This window comes from Diabrotica undecimpunctata, chromosome 9 (genome assembly GCF_040954645.1).
Source record: "Diabrotica undecimpunctata isolate CICGRU chromosome 9, icDiaUnde3, whole genome shotgun sequence".
Lineage (NCBI taxonomy): Eukaryota > Metazoa > Arthropoda > Insecta > Coleoptera > Chrysomelidae > Diabrotica > Diabrotica undecimpunctata.
Window position 1 is genome coordinate 2,780,946 of NC_092811.1, and position 25,734 is coordinate 2,806,679.

The 25,734-nt window shown below is 34.7% G+C and overlaps 2 protein-coding genes across 2 annotated transcripts in view; one reads left to right on the forward strand and one right to left on the reverse strand.

Moving 5' to 3' along the window:
- LOC140449405 (discoidin domain-containing receptor 2-like) overlaps nucleotides 1–25,734 on the reverse strand; it is a 1,157,947-nt gene that overhangs the window by 581,126 nt on the left and 551,087 nt on the right. The gene's annotated exons all lie outside the window — the stretch shown is intronic.
- LOC140449398 (prostaglandin reductase 1-like) lies at nucleotides 6,500–24,748 on the forward strand. Its single transcript, XM_072542557.1, has 6 exons — nucleotides 6,500–6,824; nucleotides 14,957–15,059; nucleotides 15,172–15,354; nucleotides 15,421–15,694; nucleotides 20,791–20,896; nucleotides 24,204–24,748. Exons 1-6 carry the CDS (start codon nucleotides 6,719–6,721, stop codon nucleotides 24,437–24,439), a joined length of 1,008 nt encoding a protein of 335 aa, XP_072398658.1. The 5' UTR covers nucleotides 6,500–6,718; the 3' UTR covers nucleotides 24,440–24,748.

The following is a 25,734-nucleotide window of genomic DNA, read 5'->3' on the forward strand; positions in this document are numbered from 1 at the left end:
ATCAGATCTTTGTTACGGATATATAACGGGGCGTTGTTATATACGCATCTGCGAGTTTTCCGGACAAGGCACCTAAGAGTTTAGCTCTTTTTCTTACCCTGCCTAAGGTGTTTTTGATGTCAATGTTCTAGTTGAGAGTCCTGCTAAAATAAACTGCCAAGTAGGACACCGAGTTTCTAAAATCGAGATTTTCTCCTAGGAGGATTATCTGCTACCTCCCAGCATCGTGGCTGTGAGGGAATTTGAATAAAATTAATTGCATTTTGGAAGGATTGAGTGTGATTCTCCATTTGTTGCACCTGACAATTCTGTTCAAATGATTTAGTGCTCTTTCTAATACAGCTCTTTCTAATACATTTTGGAGCTGTCTAGTAGTTTTTCAAATAATTATCCAATCAATGATATTGCGTTATCGTCGACAAGTATATCCAAAAGAACTTTTTCCGTAATAGGGATATCTCAAGTATATAATAACTGCCCAAAACACCGCCTTGTGTCATTTTCGCTTTGATCAACTATAATTCTGACTATTAGCATTTTTGTTTAACTGTAAAGGTTGAAAGGAATGAAATAAGAACTTCTACGTGCCAACTCACTTGCGGAGAAAGTCATGGTCTTCGCAAAATAAGAAGAACTACACAATGCCAGTTAAAAGGTTGAAAATACTGCACATCAGTATAGCCTCACTAAGACTAATAATCTACGATTTAAAACAGGTGGTAATCAGACAAAATCTATACATTTTAAAAACATTCTACATGACCAACACACACCTACTAAGGATAACAAACTTTAAAGCAATATGAGGAAGAGATCCAAAGAGCCACACAGAGGAGTGACAATATACACCAAAAATAACCTAGAATGGAATCAGGTAGTAATAAAAACTGAAATTATTGAAAATTAAGGTATTAAAATGGGTAAAATTTATATTTTTCTATTTATAGGAGAAGAGACGATGAAAATCTAGGTCTAGAAGAAATCAACGAGAGGATCGATTCATGGATGATGGAATTAAGCCAGTCAAAAGATCGAAATAGAAGCAAAGTGGCGAAACTACAGAAGACAGCTAGACGAAATGGAGATAAAAAGATAATTTGAATCCAAAGAAGAAATGGAAAGAAAAATAGTAGAAATCACGAGAAAAATATAACGGGCTATGGAAAACAACATTCCAAAAGAATATTCGAAGAATAGACGATTCATAATTTCGAACAAACTGAAATAAATCATAAAGGGAAAAAACAGAATCAGGAAAGCATACCCAAAAACAAGAACAGTAAATTTAAGTATATGGAGATGAACTACCAAAAGAATTAGAACTCTCACAAAAAACAAATGATATAACTACATAAGAAAAGTGGAAGAAAAATACGGAAACGTATGCTAACGGATAAAAGAGAGTGAAACAACATGCTGTAAATATTCGACAAGGGAGGAAACATATTAGGAAACTAAGGAAAAAGTGGACGTAATTTGCAAAAAGGCAGCAAAACGCAGGCAGATTCAAAACATGGCAGATAGAGAATACAAATTTTTTTAGAAACAAATTTTTTAATAGAGTAAGAAGACTAGTATATTAACCAATAAAATTGATATCTAATTTCAAATTCAAAATCCATTGCATATAATATGCATATGCAATGGACACATGTGCATGTGTCCAAAGTTGGACACATGCATATATTTTCTAATGCACGTAGATACACTTAATCATGTATATTAATGGATATAAAAAGATAATTGGAGTAGTCATTAGTGTTACTGATACAAAATTGCACGTTGTCGAAGTATCCTACGAAAATATTTATTTAATAGTTGTATTGATTTATCTATAATGAAATTACCGGAAAATCACCAATGAATTTCACATTACAAAGAATTATCATAGACCATAACCGTTCTATTTGGAAATTTTACGGGAATATATTGACGATAATGTTTGTTCTCATCTTGTTCGTCCCTTTCTATCTTCTTTTATATTTTTTTGCCACAAATCAGAATTTTAGTCACCTATTATTTGTCTTCCTTTCATTATTCGGCCTAAGTATATGTATTCCTGGCCACTTTCAATTATTTCTTGGTCGAGGTCCAGGTTTTCCATAGCTTCTTCCCTTCCTATACACAGGTAATTTGTTTTTTTTTTCATGTTGACCTCCAGATCCCACTTTCCATACTCTTTTAAAAATTTTCTTAACCAATATTCGAAATCTTACTTGTCTTATACAATCATAAGTCACTCTGTCCGGTAGGATAACTACGCCATCTAGTTTTTTGTCCACGAAATCGCGAAATCAAAAATATAACTTAAATATGGTTGTTTATTGTGAGCATCAACATTATAAATAATACCCATAAACTGGTTTATTGACTACGTGACCTTCTTCTTGGACATTTACGTCACGTGGTTAATAAATTTGACCGGTTAGAAAGATATGCAGGGACTGCTTTGCGTCAGTTTTCTTTGTCGCACTGGAGGAACGAGCTTGTGTTGCAACAGTCTTACTTACTCACTCCGTGGCGTTACAACCCTTCGTATTTTAGGCGACTCGACAACATACCTCTACTGTTTTCTGTCTTGAGCAACCTCCATCCAATTCTCCACGCCCATAGTGCTTAGGTCTCCTGCTATATTATCTCGCCACCAGTGACGAGGGCGTCCGCGTGGTATCCTTCCTCCCACACTAGTCTTACTGTTCGTTCGTCAGAATGTCTTCTGAGGTGTCCTGCCCATTGAAGTCTTCTGGACTTAATTTCTTTTATAGTGTTGGCGTCTGGGTAAAGTTCTTCGAGCTCTTTGTTAGTTCTTATCCTATATTGTCCTGATGCTTCATCCAGCACAGGGCAAAAGATCTTCCTTAGAATTTTTCTTTCCCAAACACATAGTCATAGATTACAACAAGGCCTTTGATGAAGTGCGGCATGATCACCTAATCAGACTCCTGACAGAAAAGAATTTAGATAAACGAGACATCCGACTAATAGCAAATATGTACTACAATCAGAAAGCAGTAGTGAGAGTAGAGAATAATACCACTGAAGAAATCGAAATAAAGCGAGGTGTGAGACAAGGGTGTATACTGTCACCAACCCTGTTTAATCTCTATTCCGAAGACGTAATGAATAGAACACTCTCTGAGCAATCCGTAGGTATTAAAATAAATGGTGTTAGATTAAACAATCTGAGATTTGCCGACGACACCGTTCTGATCGCAGAAACACTTGAAGAGCTACAGACATTGGTGAATAAGATAGCAGACTACAGCGAAGAATATGGACTATCTTTGAACATAAGGAAAACTAAATTTATGGTAATATCGAAATCAACACAAAATGTCCAAAATTTATATTTACACAATGAAATTATCGATCGAGTTAGCAAATACAAATATTTAGGCACTTTTATAAATGAAGACAACGATAGCTCAGCAGAAATCAAAATAAGAATAGAAAAAGCCAGATCCATATTCACTAAAATGAAGAGAGTGTTCTGCGGAAGAGATTTGAGCCTTGAAATGAAACTTCGCCTGATGAGATGTTACGTACTTTCTGTGCTGTTCTACGGAATGGAGTCATGGACGTTGAAAAAGATTGATACCAAAAAATTAGAGGCATTTGAACTGTGGATGTATCGCAGAATCCTGAGAATATCATGGACCGAGAGAGTCACAAATGTCGAGGTCTTAAGAAGAATGAATAAAGAAAAGGAAGTCATATTTACAATCAAAAAACGAAAACTGCAATACTTGGGACACATTACAAGAGGCGAAAGATATGAACTGCTTCGAATAATTATGCAAGGGAAAATAGCAGGAAAAAGGTCCATAGGAAGAAGACGAAACTCCTGGCTAAAGAATCTACGGGAATGGTATAGCTGTAGCAGCAACGAATTGTTTCGGTCAGCAGTTTCGAAAATACGTATAGCCCTGATGATCGCCAACCTTCGGAACGAAGATGGCCCTTGAAGAAGAAACACATAGTCTCTCTTCGTTTGCCTTTGTTATCGTTTACGTTTCGCTTCCATACATCACAACGGGTCGTATGATTGTTTTATAGACCTGTATCTTCATACGTCTTGTTAGTTGTTTCGATTTTATAAGGTTTTGAAGGACAAAAAGACATCTGTTGCCGGCCTGGATCCTGTTGTTTATTTCTTGTGATCCGTTATTGTCTTCAGTTATTGTTGTTCCAAGATACTTGAATTCTCTAACGCGCTCAAAGTTAAAGTCATCGATGGTGATGTTCTGACTGATTCTGTCTCTGCTTTGGTTATTGCGGCTCATATACATATATTTCGTCTTGTTTTCGTTGATTTGAAGCCCCATCTTATCTGCTTGCTTCTCGAACCTCACGAAAGTCTCCTTCATCCTTAATCGTGTGTTTCCTATTAGATCGATATCACCTGCAAATGCCAGTAGTAAGTTTGGTCCTTCTCGATGAAATACTGTATTCGGTTTTTCGATTCTTGCACTTCTGATTATGTGTTCCAGAGCTAAGTTGAAGAGTTGTGGTGAAAGTGCATCTCCCTGTTTTAGTCCAATGTTTATTTCAAATGTCTCCCGAGTATTGTTGTCCAACTCTCACCTTAGATCGTAACCGTTCCATACAAATCCGTATCAATCTGACTAGTTTTTTTGGAAAGCCAAGTCCCTGCATCGCTGTCCACAGTCTAGACCTACATACTCTATCAAATGCTTGTTTAAAATCTATGAACATCTGATGAAGCTCACGATCAAACTTCCAGCATTTTTGCATTATCTGTTTTATTGTGAATATCTGGTCAATGGTAGAGCGGCCCGGTCTAAATCCGCATTGATAATATCAAACGATTCCTTCTGTGTATGTTTTGGTTCTTTCTAGTAGGACGTTTGCAAGGATTTTGTAGGTGGTGTTTAGGAGTGTTATTCCCCGGTAGTTAGTACATTGCTTTTTGTTTCCTTTTGTTGTGTATTGGTACAATAACCCCTTCTTTCCATTCATCTGGCATTGTTTCTTCTCGCCAAATGTCTTGAATTAGCCTGTATATAGAACTGTACAACGTTTCTCCTCCATGTTTTAAGCACTCTGCGGGTATACCATCGCTACCTGGTGTCTTATTATTTTTAAGTTTTTTAATTGCGTGTATTACTTCTTCGTATGTCGGGTATTGGTCTTCTATTTCAGCTGTATGTACCTCTATGTTTAATGTATTTTTTCTACATTGGCCGTTCAATAGTTGATAGAAGTATTCCTTCCAGGTTTTTAGGATTTTCTTGTCATCAGTGATAAGCTGCCCGCTGTCGTTTTGAAGGAAGTTTTCTGTTCTTGCTTGGTACCCAGTCTTGATATCTGAAACTCCTTTGAAGAACTGTCTCGCTTGTTTGTTCTTTCTTTTTTCTTCTATATCTCTGATTATTTGTTCCTGATACTCCCTCTTCTTCCTTTTCATTAGTTTTCTTGTCTCTGTTGTTTTTTGTCTATAAATTTAATTGTTGTTGTGCAAGGGGTTTTGTAGCATGTTGTGCGTGGGTAGCTTCCATGACGATTTGCCGATATCGTTCTCGATATTGCGAGGCATGTAATAATTCATCTGCTGATAAGCCAGTCCATTGACGAAGGTTTCGGAGCCATGAGTATTATTCCCTATTAATTCCTCTCCTCTTCTTTCTCTGTAACGAGCTCTTTTAGGTAGTCAATCCACGTATCGTTTTTTATGTGTTTCGGATCCATTAGTTCCTTTACCTCCGTTCTTTGATCTCTCATGAAACGCCATATTTCATTTTGCAGACCGTAAAAATCATGTTTCATTTCTTTCGAAAAGCATTCACAGTGATCATTTTTTATTTTTCTTACATGTCCATGTGTTTCATTTCTAATTATCTTGTAATTATGGTATTTATATAGATTTTTTTCTTATTAGGAGATATTCAGTGGGCGTTTACAAAGAACTACAGTTGCCAGTTATACATATTGTTAATAATATCCTAAAGGGGCACAAATCAAAATCATTTCAAATTATTCATTTTACTAGAAAAATGACAAGAGAATGTTAGAAATTACATAAAGTAAAAGATTGGATAAGTTAAAACAGAGTTTAGAACCGAAAAATTATTTAGAGAAGACAAACCAAAAACTAATTGATGAAAAGTATTGAACGATATCGAAGTTTCATAAAAAATCCTAGTCTAAGTCTAGTGTCTAGTCTAGTAAAATTTTCTTTAATGTGGATATTACAGAGAATGATTTCTGCAATTTATATCAAGTAAAAATATTGTGTTTATCAATTGATTGCTATGAAATAATCACAAATCATCCGTTTTGTCACTAATATGATATTTATGATTAAACATACTCCACAATGATGAGAAGCAATATTTACAAAAAAAACATTAACTTTTTCTATTTCAAGATCATAGAATCCTTGTGACCAAACTTCGTCCCCGACGCTGAATTATTCAATTTTATCAAGGAAACTCCTAAGCACGCTTCATTCTGCCGCATCGACTATTTAAAATATAGGAACTCGCTAAAAATCCTGACTCTCGGCACCGACAGTTATCAAGTAAACAACGCGTTTAAATGGATTCGTTTCATTCAGTCTAATTCGCGCTTCTTATAAAACTGTGATACACGTTATCTAATCGTGCGGCGTCATTAAAAAAGCAGACAACAACTATATATAATACATAAACACAAACCTCTGCAGTCTGAGTTAAAGTTTGTTTGTTATATTGCAAAAATGGTGAAAGCAAAAGTGTGGAATTATATGAAACCGTTCGAGGGGTGGCCTAAAAAGACCGACGTCGAACTAGTGGAAGAAGAAATGAGGCCCATTGAAGACGGAGGTGAGTAACGCTTTTTATTAGGTCGCGAAGTAATCAATAAAAGTATTTTTAGATTTTGTAAAAATATTTTTTTGTTGCTTGTGTTGTTCTTGTGTATTATTAGAGAACTTTGGAAATAGGTTGAGATAAATTTGGTTCAAGGTTCATGGCTGTTGCTTGATGTATACGTTTTCAAGTTCAAGGTATATGTGTTATACGAGAATAGAATTACACTTACACTTAGTTGCTCAGTTGCAGCTGAATAACAAAATAATCCACTACTTCGCAGATTAATAAAAACAATTGAAAAAATGATTATTTTGAAATTTTAAATCCTCGCATTTCAAAAAATATTAAAAAACTCTTAGTTTCGAAATGTTGAATATGATATTTCAATTCGTTGTTTTTATGAAATCATTTTTAAATGATGAAAATAATAAATAAATACTTTATCTTGTGTTTACAAATACTTTATAAATACTTTTATAGACTTTATGTTTAAATACCCACGAAAAGGGGACCAAGTTGATCATATTTGGTCGGGATATTCCCTTGCGAGTCAAAATAAAAACCTATACAAACTATTCTTACTGTTGAGCATCTTTTTAATAGGTTTTTAAGTTAATATAAATATCCTCCAAACAACAGGCGCCCTAAATCAATTCGAGAAAGTAGACGAGTTCACGTATCTAGGATCTTCCTTAAGCATTACAGCCTCCTCCCATACGGAAATTCGCAGAAGAATAGGGATGGCCAAGAACGCGATGATTCGACTGTCAAAAATATGGAAGGACCGCTCTTTATCCAAAAAACTCAAAATGAGACTGGTACGGACACTCATTTTTTCAATCTTCAGTTACGGTGCCGAAACATGGACAATAAAATCAGAGGATAGGAAAAGGATTGACGCATTCGAAATGTGGTGCTGGAGACGAATGCTACGCGTCTCGTGGACGGAGCACAGATCCAATCAGTCGATTCTCGAAGAGCTAAACATTCAGACCAGACTCAACTCTCAGTGTCTTGCAAATGTTTTAAAGTTTTTTGGCCACATTGCCAGAAGAGACAATGACAACTTAGAAAGACTAATTGTGTGCGGAAACGTAGAAGGACGTAGAGGCAGAGGACGCTCACCTATCCGATGGTCAGATCAAGTACAGAAAGCCACTGGAGAGACGTTTTCCGAGTCCATGAGAGCAGCCCAAAATCGCAAGAGATGGAGAGAATTGACAGCCCGCATTGTAGGAAATCACGATCCTCAGCAATGAGGAAACAACAAGAGAGAGAGATAAATATGCATTGTATGCGGGCTTTCACTGTGGGCTAATTGTTTATGTGTTAGTCACTGTATGTAGCTATTCAGTTGTCTTTATTCATATTTTACTTCTGGTACGACAAAAAAATTCCGAATATTCTTCTGATCTGCTTCAAACTTTTTTATTAGGAAGTTTTTTTCTTCTATTGATCCTTTTTTTGTCAATCAATTTTTGCTGATTTCATGATTATCATTATTCTTACTTTACAGTCCTGCGTGGATTCTCCTCTTCTCAAGAATTTCTCTCCGGTCGACACTGTCCATCGCCTTCCTCCGCGAAGCACGTATTTCCATATTTTTCATGTCTTTATCAATGTTATCAGGGAACCTTGTTCTGGGTCTTTCTCTCCTCTCTGACCAATGGGTCTATTTTGTTTCATCCGCAATACATGCCCTATCCACTTCAGACGTCCTATCTTAATATGTTTTACGATATCTGGTTCCTCCTATATTGTACAAAGTTCTAAGTTGTATTGTCTTCTCCACACTACATTGTCATTCACTGCTCCATAGATTTACCTTAGTATTTTTCTTTTGAAACATCCAACATGTTTTCATTACTTTTTGTCAGAGCTGGACTCCGAACCATATGTTAAGACTGGGCGTATTATTATTTTGTAGAGTTTTATTTTTGCATTTCTCGATATAATTGTGGGTTTAAGGAGGAAATTGAGCCTAAAACAGCATCTGTTGGCTGTGCAAACTCTGCAGTTTATCTTTACGGTAGTATTATTTTCAGTGGAGCGCTCCCAAGTATACAAAGTCGTTCACTGCTTCGATGACGTCGTTTTCTGTAATAAGTGAGCGTAGGATTTGTGGTTGCGTGCTTATTTTCATATACTTCGTTTTGATGGTGTTTATTATTAAATTATCAATATTCTCCCAACAATATTGATATCATCAGCATAGACAAGGATTTGCACTGTTTTGTTATATATTGAACCAGGGGTTGTTTTCAGGAGTTAGTTTTGTTGAATTTACCAACTGATTTGGTATTCCTAGCTCTTTCATGGCTTTGAATATTTCTCTTCTATTCGCAGAGTCGTAGGCTGCTTTGTAGTCTATAAATCTTTAATGAGTACCAATTGCTGATTTCTCATACAGTTAATGATCCTTAATATGGTTCCCAAAAAGATTTTTCAATCTGTGTTCGTCAAATATTTTCTAACATAGTCAGTTGTTTTTGTTGTTAATAATAGATATCCCCTGAGTGGCTCAAAATGATCCCCGTTAGACAAAAAACTCTAAATAATGCCTAATTACAGGCCAAAAAAAATGGGAAGATTATTTTTAATCAACTAATCTGCTCCCAGTATGATATATGCAATTAATATTTAAAAACGTATAATAAATGCATTTTACAATATTTCAAATGTTTGCAAAAGGATTATTTTACATAAAAGGATCAACAGGGTTGGGTAAAATGATCCCTTACGGTAGGCTAAAAAGGTATTGGAAATAAAGTGAAATAAATTAGTAAACATCGTTTCGGGAAAAGATATTATAGGTATATTAATTTAGTAATAAAATAACAAAATTTAAACTACAATACAAAAAACGTAAACTACTTATAAGATGATGCGTAACTAAACATGGATTATGTAGTACAATAATTACAAATTTCTACGAACTCTATCTATCCTGGCATTGTCATTACAATAGTCGCAGTTGTAAAGGTCGCAATCATTGTCCTCTATTACAGCACATTTATCACTGACCCAGAGTTGACAAATATAACACTGCACCCAGCCCTCTCCTGCAGGAGATCTTAGAAAACAAATGAAGCTCTCTGCATCTTATTCAAAATCCAACTCTTCCCCATCTAGGTCTCCCTTTTTGTTTTTTATAACTTTGATTGAACGTGGTTTCTTCTTTGTTCTTTTTTGCTTTCCAGTAACTGCAGCTTTATTTTTTAATTTAAAAGCTCTCTTTTTGTTCAGTTCTTCCTTATTTTTTGTCGCTCACCTAAGCTGATATTTGTAGGGAGTGCTTGTAAGAATAACTACTATACCAAAAGATTTTGGTTTAGTAGTGAGTCGTGGTTGTGAAGAGTTGGGAAATGGGCAAATATCTTTCGGAGAAATAGTAGAGTAATAGAGTAATAGAGTAGATGAAGAAGAAGGCCCAATTTCTGATTTGTTAAGGTCATGGTTGTTTGAACAAGAGCCATGACCACATTTGGTTCTGGAACCGACTAGTTTCCTGATCATAACTAGTTTAGGCATTCTGTTCGCTGCTATTTTTTCTACATGTCCAAACCATTTGATCCTTTGCGACTTGGACTAACCTGGTGATGGTAGGTTCTTTGTACAAAAGCCATTGAGTTATTATTGGTTCTTCTCTTCCATCCGTATTCGATCTTGCTTCCTCCGAAAACGCGTCTCAATATTTTTCTTTCCCATATGTCCAAAGTATCCTCTTTCTTCTTATTTAATGTCCATGCCTCGAAGGCATGTGTTACTATGGGTCTAATTACTGTTTTATAATACATTGGGAGTTTTTATTATATCGTGTCTTGTCTAGAAACGTATTTTTTGAATTCATCATTATCATTCTTTTTTCTTTTGTTTTTCCATGATCATATATTTGGTTATGTCTTAATTTAATTCCAATCTATACTTCTTTGCTTCTTCATTCATTTTCTTCGTTACTCTCCTTAATTCTGTAGCGGTTCTCAAGACCGTTAGATCATCAGCAAATGGCATGCACTGCTGCTCATTTTTCATGATTGGTTCTTTCACTTCATGTTGCATTTTCAGATTACAGTTTACAACACTAAGTTGAATATTGTAGTGAATAAGGATCTCCCTGTTTCAAGCCTTTGGTAATCGTAAATTGATCTAAAATGTGACCGTGCGAAGCAATTTGATAGATAGAGTTATTAAGTGTCATTTTTTGGATACCCAAATGTTCCATTGCTCAAGAAGGAAATTGCTCCATTGCTCCAATACATGCAGAGGAACTTTACCTTCCTTACAAGTTTTTTGGATCTCCTTTAAAGAGGAGATTTGGTATATAGTAGATCTGTCGCTTCTAAAGACGGCCTGATACTTTTATAAGATTCTGTCCGCACAGTAATTTAGTCTATTTCCCAACATTCTTGCTAAGGTTTTGTATACAATATCTATTAAGGCTATACCTACATAGTTGGCACACTTCAGTTTGTCTCCTTATTTTTACAGCGGATGCATGCCTCATAAAATCAGTTGACATTATTTCATATTCCCATATATACATTATTAGTTAATATATCTTTCTCTGCATTTGGTGTCCATCAAATTTGATCATTTCTATGCATATTTAATTTTTCCTTGATATTTTCCATTGCGTTTCACTGCCTTTCAACTATCTCATCTTCTGCAAACGCACAAGTTCACTACTGCTTCGTGCTACACTTCACCATTCAATAACTCTTTGGAATTTATCTACTGTCACCGTTCTTCCGTTTGATACAACTTTGGGATAGACATTTTTAAAAACTTTTTCAGTAATTTCACCATTACGATATCATATTAGTTTTGTTGCTGTTTTACTCAAAAGATTGTGTGAGAGGTACGTTTTCTTTGGTAATTTGTGAAATACTTCTTAAATTTGGATAACATTCTCTATATAGTCTGTATATTATAGTTTATGCTCAGAAGAGGTTTTTCTGCTTCGTTTTTTTTTATGTAGACATGACTCAATAATTTGTCTCCAAAAAAGTCCCAAGTTAATTGACACCGCAGAGGCTTTTGACACGATGACCACCAGGAAATTGCATGAAAATATTTTGTTCACGTATTAAAATCATTTTAGAAATATTAAGATATCTTCAGAGTAGTACCTACAATCTTTTACTAGTCCTTAATAAAATATGTAAGTGTATGTACTACAATGTGGCAACATATTTTTATAATATTTTGCCGACATTTTCAAACAGACCATAAAAATATAAAACATTGTGAAGAAAATTATAAATTCAACGACATTCGAGGCCATAGACCCATGACCCATGAATGAAATCGGTGCAAAGTGCACCGTTTAACAACAATAAGAGCTTTAATCTTACATTAACGGATAACCAAATTGCTGTATCATCTCTACACGAGATATTTTTGTGTTTTCTTCTCTCATATAAAAATAGTACTTAATTATTGCGTATTTTACATGACGCATAATAATTAAAACATTTTGTATTGGTATAATTCCGTGACCGTGAGCGACTTGACTTTGACCTTGCAGCTAAAATAATCCTACTTAACTATGACGCATTAATCGAAATGTAGATTTGATCTATTTTACTATATTTATCTATTTTATGATAAGCTCTTAAAATTTTTATAGTTATTTATATAGTGAGTTTGCAAGTTTTTTTTTTTAATTTTGGAAAGAATCAATAAAAAATGTGCCAAACAATTTTATTACTTCCTTGCCTAGTTTCTTGAAAACTCATCTCCAACCAACGCACTGATTGAATAAATGCAAATTTCATTTGTTGTGTAAGTGAGTAATAATATTAGTCTAGGCGGGATCTGTTTTCGATTGGACATTTTCCATAGGAAGCTATTTTTTTGCTGGAATCCCTTCAGGATGTACCCAATATCGATAATCACGATATGCGCCAGTCGCAAACCCTGTGCTAAATTATTTATTTAACAAAATCTGAAAACAATTGAAAATTTCTCATTTTTTTGCTCCTATTTTCGTTTATAATTCGGAAAATATTGATCCTAGAGAAAAAATTATAACAAGTTCAAAGTTTCGTTATTCAATTCTACACAATATTTCGTTAGCTATAAATTGAAAATTTAATGTTTATTGTTGAAAAATAGCAATAATTGAAAAAAAAGTACAAAAAAATGAAGTTAATCCTTTAAATGTTTTCGACTTTCAAAACTTGACGTATAAGCTCCATATTCCGCCTAGAAAAACCTTTTAATATGTTTAAAACGTGTGCTAAATTATGTTAAGATCGGTCAGATATGTTTTGCATAATAATTTTGCAACCCAGCCTACTGGAAAAAAATCGCAAATTTTCAAATTTATAGTAGGCCCTAAATAAGGCCCTCAGATAGTTGCAAATTTTTTTACACATAAAAGAAGGTTCAAACTTTCAAACGCTTTTTATAAAATTCAAATCGGTTCACTAGGAGAGCTTAGAAATTTTTTTAAAGTTTTAAACATTTTTTATATATATTAGGCTTATAAACAAATTGAATAACTTTACGAGCTTTAAACATATCAATTTCAAAATTTATACACTTAAAGAACATTAAAAGGCGCTTCTTTAACCTTTTCACAAAAAAAAAAGATACATTCGGCTTACTGGTTGCCGAGATATTTAAGGTCAAAGCTGGCATAGATTTGCCGTGTAGCCATTAGTGATAGAGGGCTCGTTTTTAAACAAATACCCTCGTCTTGTCAAATACTTTTTATATGAAAAGTTTTACGTAGTGCTTTTTATGGCAACATCAATAAAAAACACAAATAAAAAACCGTTTTCGCGTAAAATGTCGCTCGGAATGCATGAGAGGTGGTGGTGGGGGACATTCTCTCGAAATGTGAATCGGCGAGTTCAAAATCATAGCGCGCGCTAAAAATTGCATTATCTCGGCTTCTTGTTAACCAATTTTGCTCTTTTTTTTTAATCGATGTCTCGGACGACAAGGATTTCAAATATCATATTTTCAAATACCATTTTTAATTGCAAAAGTGGGAAATTTGCAATAAACAATTGTATGTTAAACAAGTAATTGCATTTTTTCTTCATGCATTTTTTTAGGGCTTGCAATTTATACATTGAAGTAAATTGTTACTTTTAGTAAACAATTATTTTCTTTTTTTAGAAGGACAAGAATCTTCAGGTCTGACCTTGACCTTCAATATCTCGGCAACCAGTAAGCCGAATGTATCGTTTTTTTTAAAGAAGCGTCTTGTAATGTTCTTTAAGTGTATAAATCTTGAAATCGATATGTTTAAAGCTCATAAAGTTATTCAATTTGTTTATAAGCCTAAAAAATGTTTAAAACTTTAAAAAAATTTCTAGGCTCTCCTAGTGAACCGATTTGAATTTTACAAAAAGCGTTTGAAAGTTTGAGCCTTCCTTTATATGTAAAAAAATTTGCAACTATCTGAGAGCCTTATTTAGGGCCTACTATAAATTTGAAAATTTGCGATTTTTTTTCAGCAGGCTGGATTGAAAAATTATTATGCAAAACCTATCCGACCGAACTTAACAAAATTTAGCACACGTTTTAAACAAATTAAAAAGTTTTTCTAGACGGAATATGGAGCTTGTAAGTCAAGTTTAAAAAGTCGAAAACATTTAAAGGATTAACTTCATTTTTTTGTACTTTTTTTCCAATTGTTGCTATTTTTTCAACAATAAACATTAAATTTTCAATTTCTAGCTAACGAAATATTCTGTAAAATTGAATACCGAAACTTTTAACTTCGTATAATTTTTTCTCTAGGATCAATATTTTCCGAATTATAAACGAAAATAGGAGCAAAAGAACGAGAAATTTTCAATTTTTTTCAAATTTTGTTAAATAAAAAATTTAGCACAGGGTTTGCGACTGGCGCATATCGTGATTATCGATATTGGGCACATCCTAAAGGGATTCCAGCAAAAAAATAGCTTCCTATGGAAAATGTCCATTATGGTCTGAATTTCTACAGATCCCGCCTAGTCTATATATTTCTGTTTCAAATATAAAATATTCTTCTCAATTTTTGTAATATTCCAACGACACTGTGGATACGATTGTGAATATATTTCATAGAACTGCATTTAAAACAAGCTGTAAAACATTATTGTTTGGCCTAATATACGATTGTAATCTTGTACATTTTTCAGAATTTCTCGCGCAAGCCATGTTCCTCAGTGTAGATCCATTCATGCGAGGTTTATCAGAGAAATTTACAATCGGAGAACCTATATGGGGAACTCAAGTAGCCAGGTAAGATTCATAAATAAATACATAATAACAACTATAAATTCTCGCTCAAATTGTACTATAATCCAGTGCACTATATTGTATGTGTGGTATTAAAAGCTGTGGTATATTTTAGAATTATTGAAAGTAAAAATGAAGAATTTCCAGTTGGTAAATTAGTGGTTTTAAGAGCGGGCTGGAGGACATACAGCATCTCCAATGGTAAAAAAGAACCACCAACTCTACCAGAACCGTATCTGCTTCCAGACATCGGAGATCTCTGCCCATCTGTAGGAGTAGGAGTACTCGGTATGCCAGGGTAAGTAAACTGTAAAATTTTTACAACTTGACAATTTTATCTAAAAAAATTATGGTTTTATTTCAGAAACACAGCGTACTTCTTATTCTTGGAGCTGTGTCAACCCAAAGAAGGCGACACAGTTGTGGTGACAGCAGCAGCAGGAGCCATTGGAAGCATTGTAGGACAGATCGGGAAAATTTACGGATGCAACGTGATAGGTATAGCTGGGTCTAATGAAAAAGGCGAGTGGTTGGTTAAGGAATTGGGATTCGACCATTTTATTAACTATAAGGTGGATGATATTGATGCCAAACTGAAGAAAATTGCTCCGCAAGGTGTAGATTGCTTCTTCGATAGTGTAAGTAAAACCATTTATACTCAGTTTGAAAACTATCAATAGTACAATTTCTATGACACTAATAATTCAGAACGTGACGTCATAAATCAGTGCTTCAGAATTTTAAATTATTTAAAATTTTTGACTAAAAAATTTTGTAGTATAACAATAATATGGTATGACATTTTTGCCAGGGAAATTCGACTCGCGCCAATTGCATCTTTTAACCCGATTTGAAGTAACTATTGTCGATGCACAATAGTCCAAGGGGGCCAACAACTTTACGTGCTTTCCAATGCACGGGAACGGCATTGTGTTCTCAAACCTACCGCTTTGCAGGACAGCAATATCGTCTGCATAGACTATCGTGTACCGTTGCTGCTGAGTTGGCCAACCAAGGTATCTATAACTATGTTCCAGAGTAGTGGTGATAGCACCCCTCCCTGTGGACACCCCCTCGTAACCATGCCTCTAACAGAAACGTCTTCTATATTTATGCTTATTGCTCTATTAGAGAGCATACTGAAAATTTATTCGCTTACGGCTAGGGGAACATTCCTGAGGTTGAGCTGTGGGGTGATAATTGGGAATGTGGTTTTATCAAACGCTCCCTCAATGTCTATGAATATACCTAGGGTGGATTCTTTATTATCCAGCGATCTTTTAATTGGACTATGGACCAGAACGTCATCCCTTATGTACCTCTCGCATAGCCTTTTCATCGTTTTCAACAGAAAGGATGTTAGGCTAATTGGTCGGAAAGCCTTTGATATAGTGTACTTCATCCTACCTGATTTTGGTATGAAGACCACACGTACCTCTCTCCACTTCTTAGGAATATATCTCAGAACCAAAGAGGCTCTAAATATTTCCACGAGGTGCGGCAGAAGGATATCCAGTCCCCATTGTAGTAGGGCTGGATATACGTCGTCAGGCCCTAGTGATTTAAAAGAGGTGAAGCACAATATGGCCCATTTTACCTTTTCCTCATTCATCATTGTTCTGGCGAGATGCCAGTCGTTTATTGAGGGTATGATTGCTTCTTCCATCCGGTTTGGTGCTATTGAGACACTAGAACCGGGAAAGTGTGTTTTCGTCAGGACCTCAGCACTTTCACGAAAGTTGGAAGTTTTGTTCCCATCTTCCTTCGTCAGTATGCCGATGTGGGTCCTTTGAGAGCGCTTTTTGTAGCCTGGAAGCCTGCGGGAAATCTTCGATTTCCTCACAGAAGGTTCTCCAAGCAGCTCTTTGTCTTTGTCTGCAGACTTTTTTAAACTCTCTGAGATTGATTGATAAGAATCCCAATCCTCTTTGAGTTTGATGCGTTTCGCTCTATTAAAAGCTATTCTTGTTATTTTACTAAGGTATTCCAATTCAGCGCACCACCAAGAGTTGGTTTTGCGACTTGCCTGGACCATCCTTATTGGACAGGATTGTTTTATAAGCATAGCTTATTTTGTTTTGGATAGACACCGTATACCTTTCCAATTCTGTATTAGTTCCTGGAGTTGAAGACTTTTCATTCCGCAGAGCATCTTCTAATAGTCGGTTGTAGAGTTCTACATCCGTCCTCCTAGGGTCGCGCGATTTGATAAGGCTTTTTTCCAGACTAATATTATAGGTTAGCCAGCGGTGGTCAACACAAAGGCTACTGGAAACGGCAGAGATTAGGGTACTGAGAAAAAATACAGGAAATACGCTGAGAGATCGAAAGAGAAGTGAAGAAATTAGAAGAAAATGTAACATACAGTGTATATGCATACTAAATAAAAAAAAAGAATGGAATAACCACACAAGCAGAATAGGGGAGTTCCGTGTCGTAAAAATAGCAAGAGATAAATCACCAATCGGCAGAATAAGTATCGAATGACCGCGTAAAAGGTGGAAGTGACAACCTTCCATAGAGGTATTAATCCGCCAATGAACAAGCAGAATTGCTTATAAAGAGAAAGAAAAAGAAGAAGAAGTGTTGTTTCAAATATACAAAAATGCTGCCAAATGTTGTACCTACCTTTAAAAATTATTATTATTGTAAATTATAGAACGTCACTGCCTCGTTAGTTTAGGGATTACTATTCAGAGAAATTCTAGTCACTTCTTTTGGACATGGCTATTGCTGTATATTCCACTCAGGTATAAATTATTATCAATAAAAAGCACTTAGGTTTCTTAGAAAGCATTAAAATTTCTTATTGTCAATTATTTTAGTTAATATTTACAGTTTGTTTGTTTAGATCTAGTTTTGTATACAGGATTCACAAATGTAGTATCATTATCCTAACGGCCTTTTAAAAATTATTGTGAAGAAATAAAAATAATCCCTCCTTATAAATCTTCTATTCATGAAAATTTGTACCGACTTAAAGGACGGACTTGGATTCTATAAAATAATTCTCAACTTTTTATGGTTCTCATTTCTAAGAATTTAAACTTTGTAACAAGTTTGTTCTACCGCAAACTGTTTCTGTAAGAAAATAAAAAAAGGCAGATAATTATGCGATCTCATCATCTAGGCATATGGCGAATGGAATATTTAACAAAAATAAATCAGTACCGGAGAGAAAATAAATCAATTATTTATATAAGTATACTCCCTCAAATTAAATCGATTATTACCAAGACACAACCGCGTAGGTATGTAAAGACTGTTTTAAGAGTAAATTATTACCAAATATACCACCAAACAGTGTAATTGTTTTGGTCAATATATTTTATCATATATCGAAGATATCGTCCGATAAAGATGATCGCGACAGCAAGAGCGAAAAAAACAAGTTTACTTGTTGCGGAAATAAGCAAATAACCACAATAATATGTGAAAAGTGTGGAAAAGCGTTCCATAAATCGTGTACGGCACGAGATTGAGCCGGAAAACTTCTAATTTTAGATGAAATGCGATCATTCATCTTCTAAATGAACTGATTGGTAAGTTAAGAAGTAAAATCAAATCCTAGAGGAAAATAATAAGCTACTGTGGAAAAAAGTGGAAAGTCTAGAGAAAAAGTTACCAAAAAATTCCATGGAAGTAAAAATGTCGCAAAAACTAAGAATAACAATAACAATCCATCCCTCGTAAAAGGGGGAATTGATGTGCTAGAGACAACGATAGAAAACACAAGATCAATTGACCAGTCACAGAACAGCCACATTGTTCTGTTGATTTGTCTGAGCAGTCACCTAAATCAAGAATATCTTCTTCTTTTTCAATCTCTTCATATTGTATGTAAAAGCAGTTCACAGTGTTCCGAGTGTTCCGAAAAGAAAAACAAATTAGACCAAATACTTTATAATTTAGTTGACAAGGACTCCATCATTTTTCTGGCTGGTGCTTTTAACTTGGATATGTTGCTTGAGGGTGCGAGGTGGCCAGTAGTGTTGTACAACTGCAAGAACAAGACGAGACTTAGATAGTCTTGGTCTTGCGCCAATACACCTGGTATTGGTCTTGGTCTTGGTATTGCGTTCCCGGTCTTTATCTTGTTCTGGTCAAATCTTGCACGGTCAGTCTTGGTCTTGCTAAAATAAGACCGTTTTGGTATTGGGCTTGGTCTTGCGAAAACGCAAAAACGAGACCAAGACTGCAAGACCAAGACAGATTTTGGACAACACTATGGCCAGACACATTAAAAACGTTTTTGAGCTCCTTTGGTATTAAAACCATTAAAGACTATACAAGCATACAAGGTAATAAAAAACCTGTATAGATATTTTTACAAATCTTTGATTTCTAAAGAAGACATATTTGATTCTGTTGTATTCAATCCTCATACATCTGATCATACTGCTCAAAAGGTAAAATTTGAATTAAGTAAATTTGATTTGAAATAAAAAGAAAACCTTAGTAATAGACAATGTTGTAAATCAAACAATTCGAATAAAAGTGCATTCATTTTATTTTTAAAATTAGATACCTAAGTTGGACACACTTATAGCACTAATAGTGCTGGAACTTCGTGCCTATAGAGAAAGAAGAACTAATTTGTTGAAAGAAGTGAGATTAAAGAAAAATTCGAAACATAGAAGGTAATGCACTGAAATATCTTTATCTCTATGGAATATGGATTAATAGAGGACACTTTGGTAAGATAAATTGTTATGAATGCTCATCAGGAGCTTAGTGTAGGTCTATGGTTTATGTAGGTTTAAATAAATATTGAAGTGATACATGTAAGAAGCGCCAATGCCGGCAGATGGATAAAAAGTAATAGAATGGAGCTCTATGGGTCGAAAAAGTCAGTTCAAGATGAAGGTTCGGTAAAAATAAAGCAGAGGAAGTCTTGTTCAAAAGAAGAATAATATACAGATATACAGTGAAAATAAAAACATATATTGAAAAAACTGAAAGCTTAATATAAACAAATTATTACAAAGTAGCAATGATGCAAAACCATAACCTATGACTCTATACAAAATTTCTAACTAAATCTATCAGGCGTAATTGATAAATTAAGATATTTCTATGCAACTTAGTGCATATTGAGAACTGCCAAGGTCACATTTATCGATTTATGTAATAGAAAATGTAGTCTAAAAATAAAATAGCTATTTGCTTGTCTACTGCACACTTATGCAAGTAAAATAAATTGGTTTTTTCCTGTAAGGAATGGAACTATTCGTGAGAAAACGTTTATTAATAACACTTTTTATGCATGCAACTATGTTTTTTAAGGCGTAGATTGTGCAGGCGTAATCTTTATTTATAAATGTAAAGAATTTCATTATTAATATTGTTTCATTTTTTTAATATTCACATAAATTTGCAATATTTTAGTATTTTCGAAAAAAATTAAGCTTAAAGAAATGCCGAAAGGCAACCCGTAATATTTTACACCTATTTCTATCTTAAGTTTCTTGCATTCAATTCGTGCTGACGCGTTTTATTTCATACGTCCATCCAGTCAGTTTGCGTCTTCTTAGATACGCCTTATTTTTTTGTCGCCTTCTTCTTATATCTAGGTTTTTGCACAATATGCGAAAACGAGTAAAACGCATTGTACACATTGTATTACTTCAAGACTTTTCTATCCCTCTCACGAAACCTTCTTTTCTATTTACGCGCAAATGATCAGCTAATTCTAACTTGTATTATTTTATAAACCTTAAGATTTTGTTTGCAGGTGGGAGGAAAGACAGCTGAAATTATATACGGTCATATGAATAACAACGGAAGAGTGGCACAGAATGGCAGCATCTCCAATTACAACAAGGAAAAACCTGATTATTGTAAGTACTAAATGTTCTATTTTAAAACAGAAAACTGTCATATTTTATTGAGTTTGTAATTAAAAATTGTATAGATTTGTAAGTTTTTTTAACATTTTTCCATACTTGTTGTTACACCGAATCATCCAGCAACAGATAAAATGTTCATAACGTAGGGCTTTATTTATTATATTCTCTATTATATAGACAAAACTTCTACATTAGGTGTTTATTCTTGGGATTCATCTTATTCAAATCATTTTTTTAGACAACCACATTTCAAATGCGTTATTGGAGTTTCCATGTTTCAAGGTCATAGAGAATCAGGCCATATCGGCCATACATAACATTTTAGGTTCTCAGTCTTCTTTGTATGAATTATTCTTGGTATTTCTGATGAATCCTGCTCTGATAATTTTAATTCTTCTCTAAATTTCTTTTGAGTGGTCTAGTTGACATATTGCACTGCAAGATACCAGACGCATTGAGAAACAGCATACTGATGCCAATGTTCAAGAAAGGAGATCAAGATGACTCCAACAATTATAGAGGTATAAATCTTCTGAACACCGCACTTAAGCTTACCACAAAAGTCCTAACCAACAAAATCAATAAACTAACAACTTTATCAGATGAACAACAAGGATTCAGATCCGGAAGATCCTACGTAGACGCCGTATTTGTACTAAGACAAATCACAGAAAAGGCCATCGAGTACAATAAACCAGCATATCTATGTTTTATAGACCTGACAAAGGCTTCCGATCGCATCCAAATCGAAGATGTCTTATACCCACTATATAAAAGAAACATACCAATCAATATTATAAAAACCATCGAAAACATCTACTTCCATAATCGAATACAGGCAAAGATAAATGGAAAACTAACACAGTGTGTACCAGTACAAAGCGGAGTCAGACAGGGTGACTCGTTAAGCGCACTTCTCTTTAATATAATAACGAAATAATACAAACAGTACGTAAAGGTTATGGTTACAGAATGGGGAACAAAGAAATCCAAATATTATGTTATGCAGACGACGCCGCATTAATCGCCGAGACAGAAGACGAGCTTTAAAGATTAACACACATCTTCAATACAACAGCCAAGAAATACAATATGACAATATCAGCAGAAGAAACCAAATGTAGATTAGATTAGATTAGATTATGTGAGGTCGTTAAGGCCATGCGGTCTTACCGCACTTCGACCTATAGAGATCTTTTGTGCATACCTTAATCTAGTTAAACTCTAGAATGCCAATACTTCTGATGAAGTTGATTAGCTTCCCAGGTGACTTGTTTCCTATGTCAGAGGACGCCAGACTGACCTCTCCTAGGAATTTTAGTCTTTTGCAGAACAGTGCTACGCAGTTGCATAGTATATGTTCTGCCGTTTCTTTTTCATTGTGACAGAAACGACAGTTTTCACTATCTGATTTGGCCATCTTCTTGAGATGATATCTCAGAGGGCAGTGACCAGTGAGAAGGCCAGTGACCATTTTGATATCTTTTTTACTCATTTCGAGAAGGCGGTTTGTTGCAGTAGGCGACACTTTTATGAGCCTTTTTGCTTGCCTTTGTCCTGGTGTGTTAGACCAATATGATCTTAGTTGATTGAGTTCCCAGGTACGGAGTTCCTCTATGATGTGGCTTTTCGATAGTCCACAGAAGGGTTCCGGACCCTGGAATGGGGTATTAGCTCCTTCTTTTGCGAGGCTGTCAGCTTCCTCATTTCCTGCAATTACCTTGTGACCTGGCACCCACATCACAGTTACATTGTTGCGTTTCGCCAGCTTCTTGAGAGATTGTTTACAGTCCCAAACCAACTTCAACTCACATGTAAATGACTTTAGAGCCTTTAAGGCGTCTTGGCTGTCTGATAAAATAAGGACTTTTGCCCTACGGGTGTCTCGGTTGAGACATTCTTGGGCACTTATGTCTATAGCATGTATTTCTGCCTGGAAGATAGTTGGGGCGTTTCCAAGAGATTTAGATATCCTGAAATTGGGCCCAGTAACTCCCACTCCTGCCCTTTCATCTATCTTAGATCCATCCGTATACCATACGAGTGAACCTTCTTCCACTTTTGGTTCAATTCCTTCACCCATTTGGTGGTTTTTTATGACCACTTCAAAGGGTGCTTCAAAGTCGAATTTGGCTGGCATAGCATCTGTCGGCATGTCCTTAGAATCCAATGGAATTTCTTCTAAGATTTTCAGGTGGCCAACTAGATCTCCAGGTTTCATTATTTGTTTCTGTCGCAGTTTTAAGGCGGTAGTTGTAAACGGTGGTAAACCAAATGTAAGATAACATCTAAATACAATGTACAATGTAAAATCAAAATTGATAGGCAAATAATAAAGCAGGAAGCAAGGTTGAGATATCTGGGAATAGATATAACTAGTAACGGAGATATTGAAGAAGAAGTAATATAACAAAGCTTAATAGCAAGTAAAGCGGTGGGATCTCTTAATGACACAATCTCGAACAACAAACACCTAAGACAAGACACAAAAACAAGTCCGAGTATATTAACGTACACGGCGGAGACGAGACCTGACACATCTTAAACGAGACGACTACTAGAAACAACAGAGATAAAAATACTCCGACGAATATTATGGAAAAGTCTGTTGGATAGGGAGAGAAGCGAAAAGAAGAGCATGCAATATAGAAGACTGAGGATAGGATATTACGAATAGCACGAGATAAGTCATCAAATGGACGGAGATGTATTGGCAAACCAAGAAAAAGATGGTGCGATAATTTAAACAATTTAGGAGGCTAATATTGAAGAAGAAACAGGCTTTAAAGACTACATACGACAACGAAGAAGAAGGAAAAGAAATTTAAACCCCATAGTAAACCATATTATGAGCAGTTTTGATATTCATCGAAAATTTTTGCAGCGTGACTCACTGATATTGTTTTATGGTTATCACATTTTTCTGCCTTCTTTGGTGGTGGTTTACGTGGCTATAAGCCTGTCTTGAGGTAGTGTCATATACGCGAGTCAAGAAGCGTGTCAGATATTTGGTTACAGCAGGACTTAAGATTTTGCAGTGTTCAGTCACCATTTGCTTCTTCACGTGGTACCTTCTGTGGTTTTGTTTCAGTAACGGCCACTGTTATCTCTTAGGGGGGAATTGCACGATCTTTGTCTATATCAAGTTCTAGTCTATAATCCCCAAATAATTTCATAAGGTATGTTTCCCAAATTTGTCTGTCTATATGTTTCTCATATGTCGTTATTTATTTTCTAATTTCTATATGTATTATAGTTTGTACTGTCACTATACGAACATTTATATTTTCTTTTCCAGCTCTCTCCATGTCAATTCAAAAAGCGATCCAAGAGAAAAATTTGTCAGCCAAAGCCTTGGGTGTCTATTGTCGATCAAAGGACTGGATGACTGGAATAAACCAACTACATACGTGGGTGAACGAAGGCAAAATCAAGTATAAGGAATCGATAGTCGATGGGATCGAAAATATGTTCGATCTCTTTGTCGATATGTTGAAAGGTAAAACTACCGGAAAAGCGGTTATTAGAGCATAGAAAAAATAACTACACAAAGTGATCGCAAGAAACTGACAAGTACCTTACATAACTTATTTTTAAGTTTTTAGTTATAAGCTTTTGGTAGTTTATTTATTATATTTATGTTAAGTCTAAAACAAAGCATTTTTGTGCTCATTAACCAGTTTATAAAGTGATATAATTGTTAATGATACAAACTTGATGTTAAATGTATCGCGCTGCTTTTGTATCTCATCAGTATTATTGTAGTAATAAATTAATTAAATTAATATTTCTAAATTGACATATGACAAAACTTATTCAACTAATAAAATATGTTACTAATTATTTAGTTCGTTTTTTTTTATCAACCTTGTTTGAACTGTAATAATTGCTCCTCATATACCTTTTAGCACTTACAAGTAGCTGTATAAGGTTTTTACGTGAAATCAACGATGTTTTCAAAGATAGACTGAACTATTATGGAAAAGAGTATCAAGCAATAAAATATTTTTTTTGTCGAAAAATACATGTTGCTCTTTTGTTAGAATAATGATTAATCATCATTTCTCGCATTTGCAGAGATATATAAATGCCTCTTCCTCGCATTGCAGAGAATAAATAATAAATGAAACGTGCAATCTTCTTCTAAATGTGTCTATCTTCTAGAAATGTTGGCAAATAGCATATTTTTTCCACTCTTTCTAACGGTGTATCGCCTATTGTAATTTGGGCGTGATATAGGCAGCTGAATTTTACACACATGTAAAAAAAATGCACCATCAATTATTAAATGGTAGTATAGATATAATAATAAACAGTATTATAATTAGGAAATACCTTTAAAAATACAGTAATATAATAAAATCATACACAGTTTAAATTCTCAGCGAAGAGAGTCTGATAGTATTTAATAGTATTCAACTAAAGCTGATATAAATCTCTCTTTGCTGTTTATGGGCTTATCTCGAGATAACGGGTACACTAAATTAAAAAAATGAATAACAAATAAAACAAAATTAATTAAAGTTAAATTCAAAAGAATACAAGAATAAGATAATAACAAAGAATAATAAAAAAACTTCCACCCGCACTTGGTTTCAAAATAATTATTTATATCGCACTGTTGTTTAATGATTAACTGAGAATTAAAATTAAATGTTCGTAATTTAGAAGTTCTTAATAGTCGATTGAAAATTCGTATGAAAATGTTAAATGTTCCTTGGTTAAATGCTAACTCAGTAGTTAACCTTAACTATCATCATCATTGGTGCTACAGCCCTATAAAAGAGCCTCGACCTTCCCAAGTCTATTACGCCAGACGGTTCTATCCA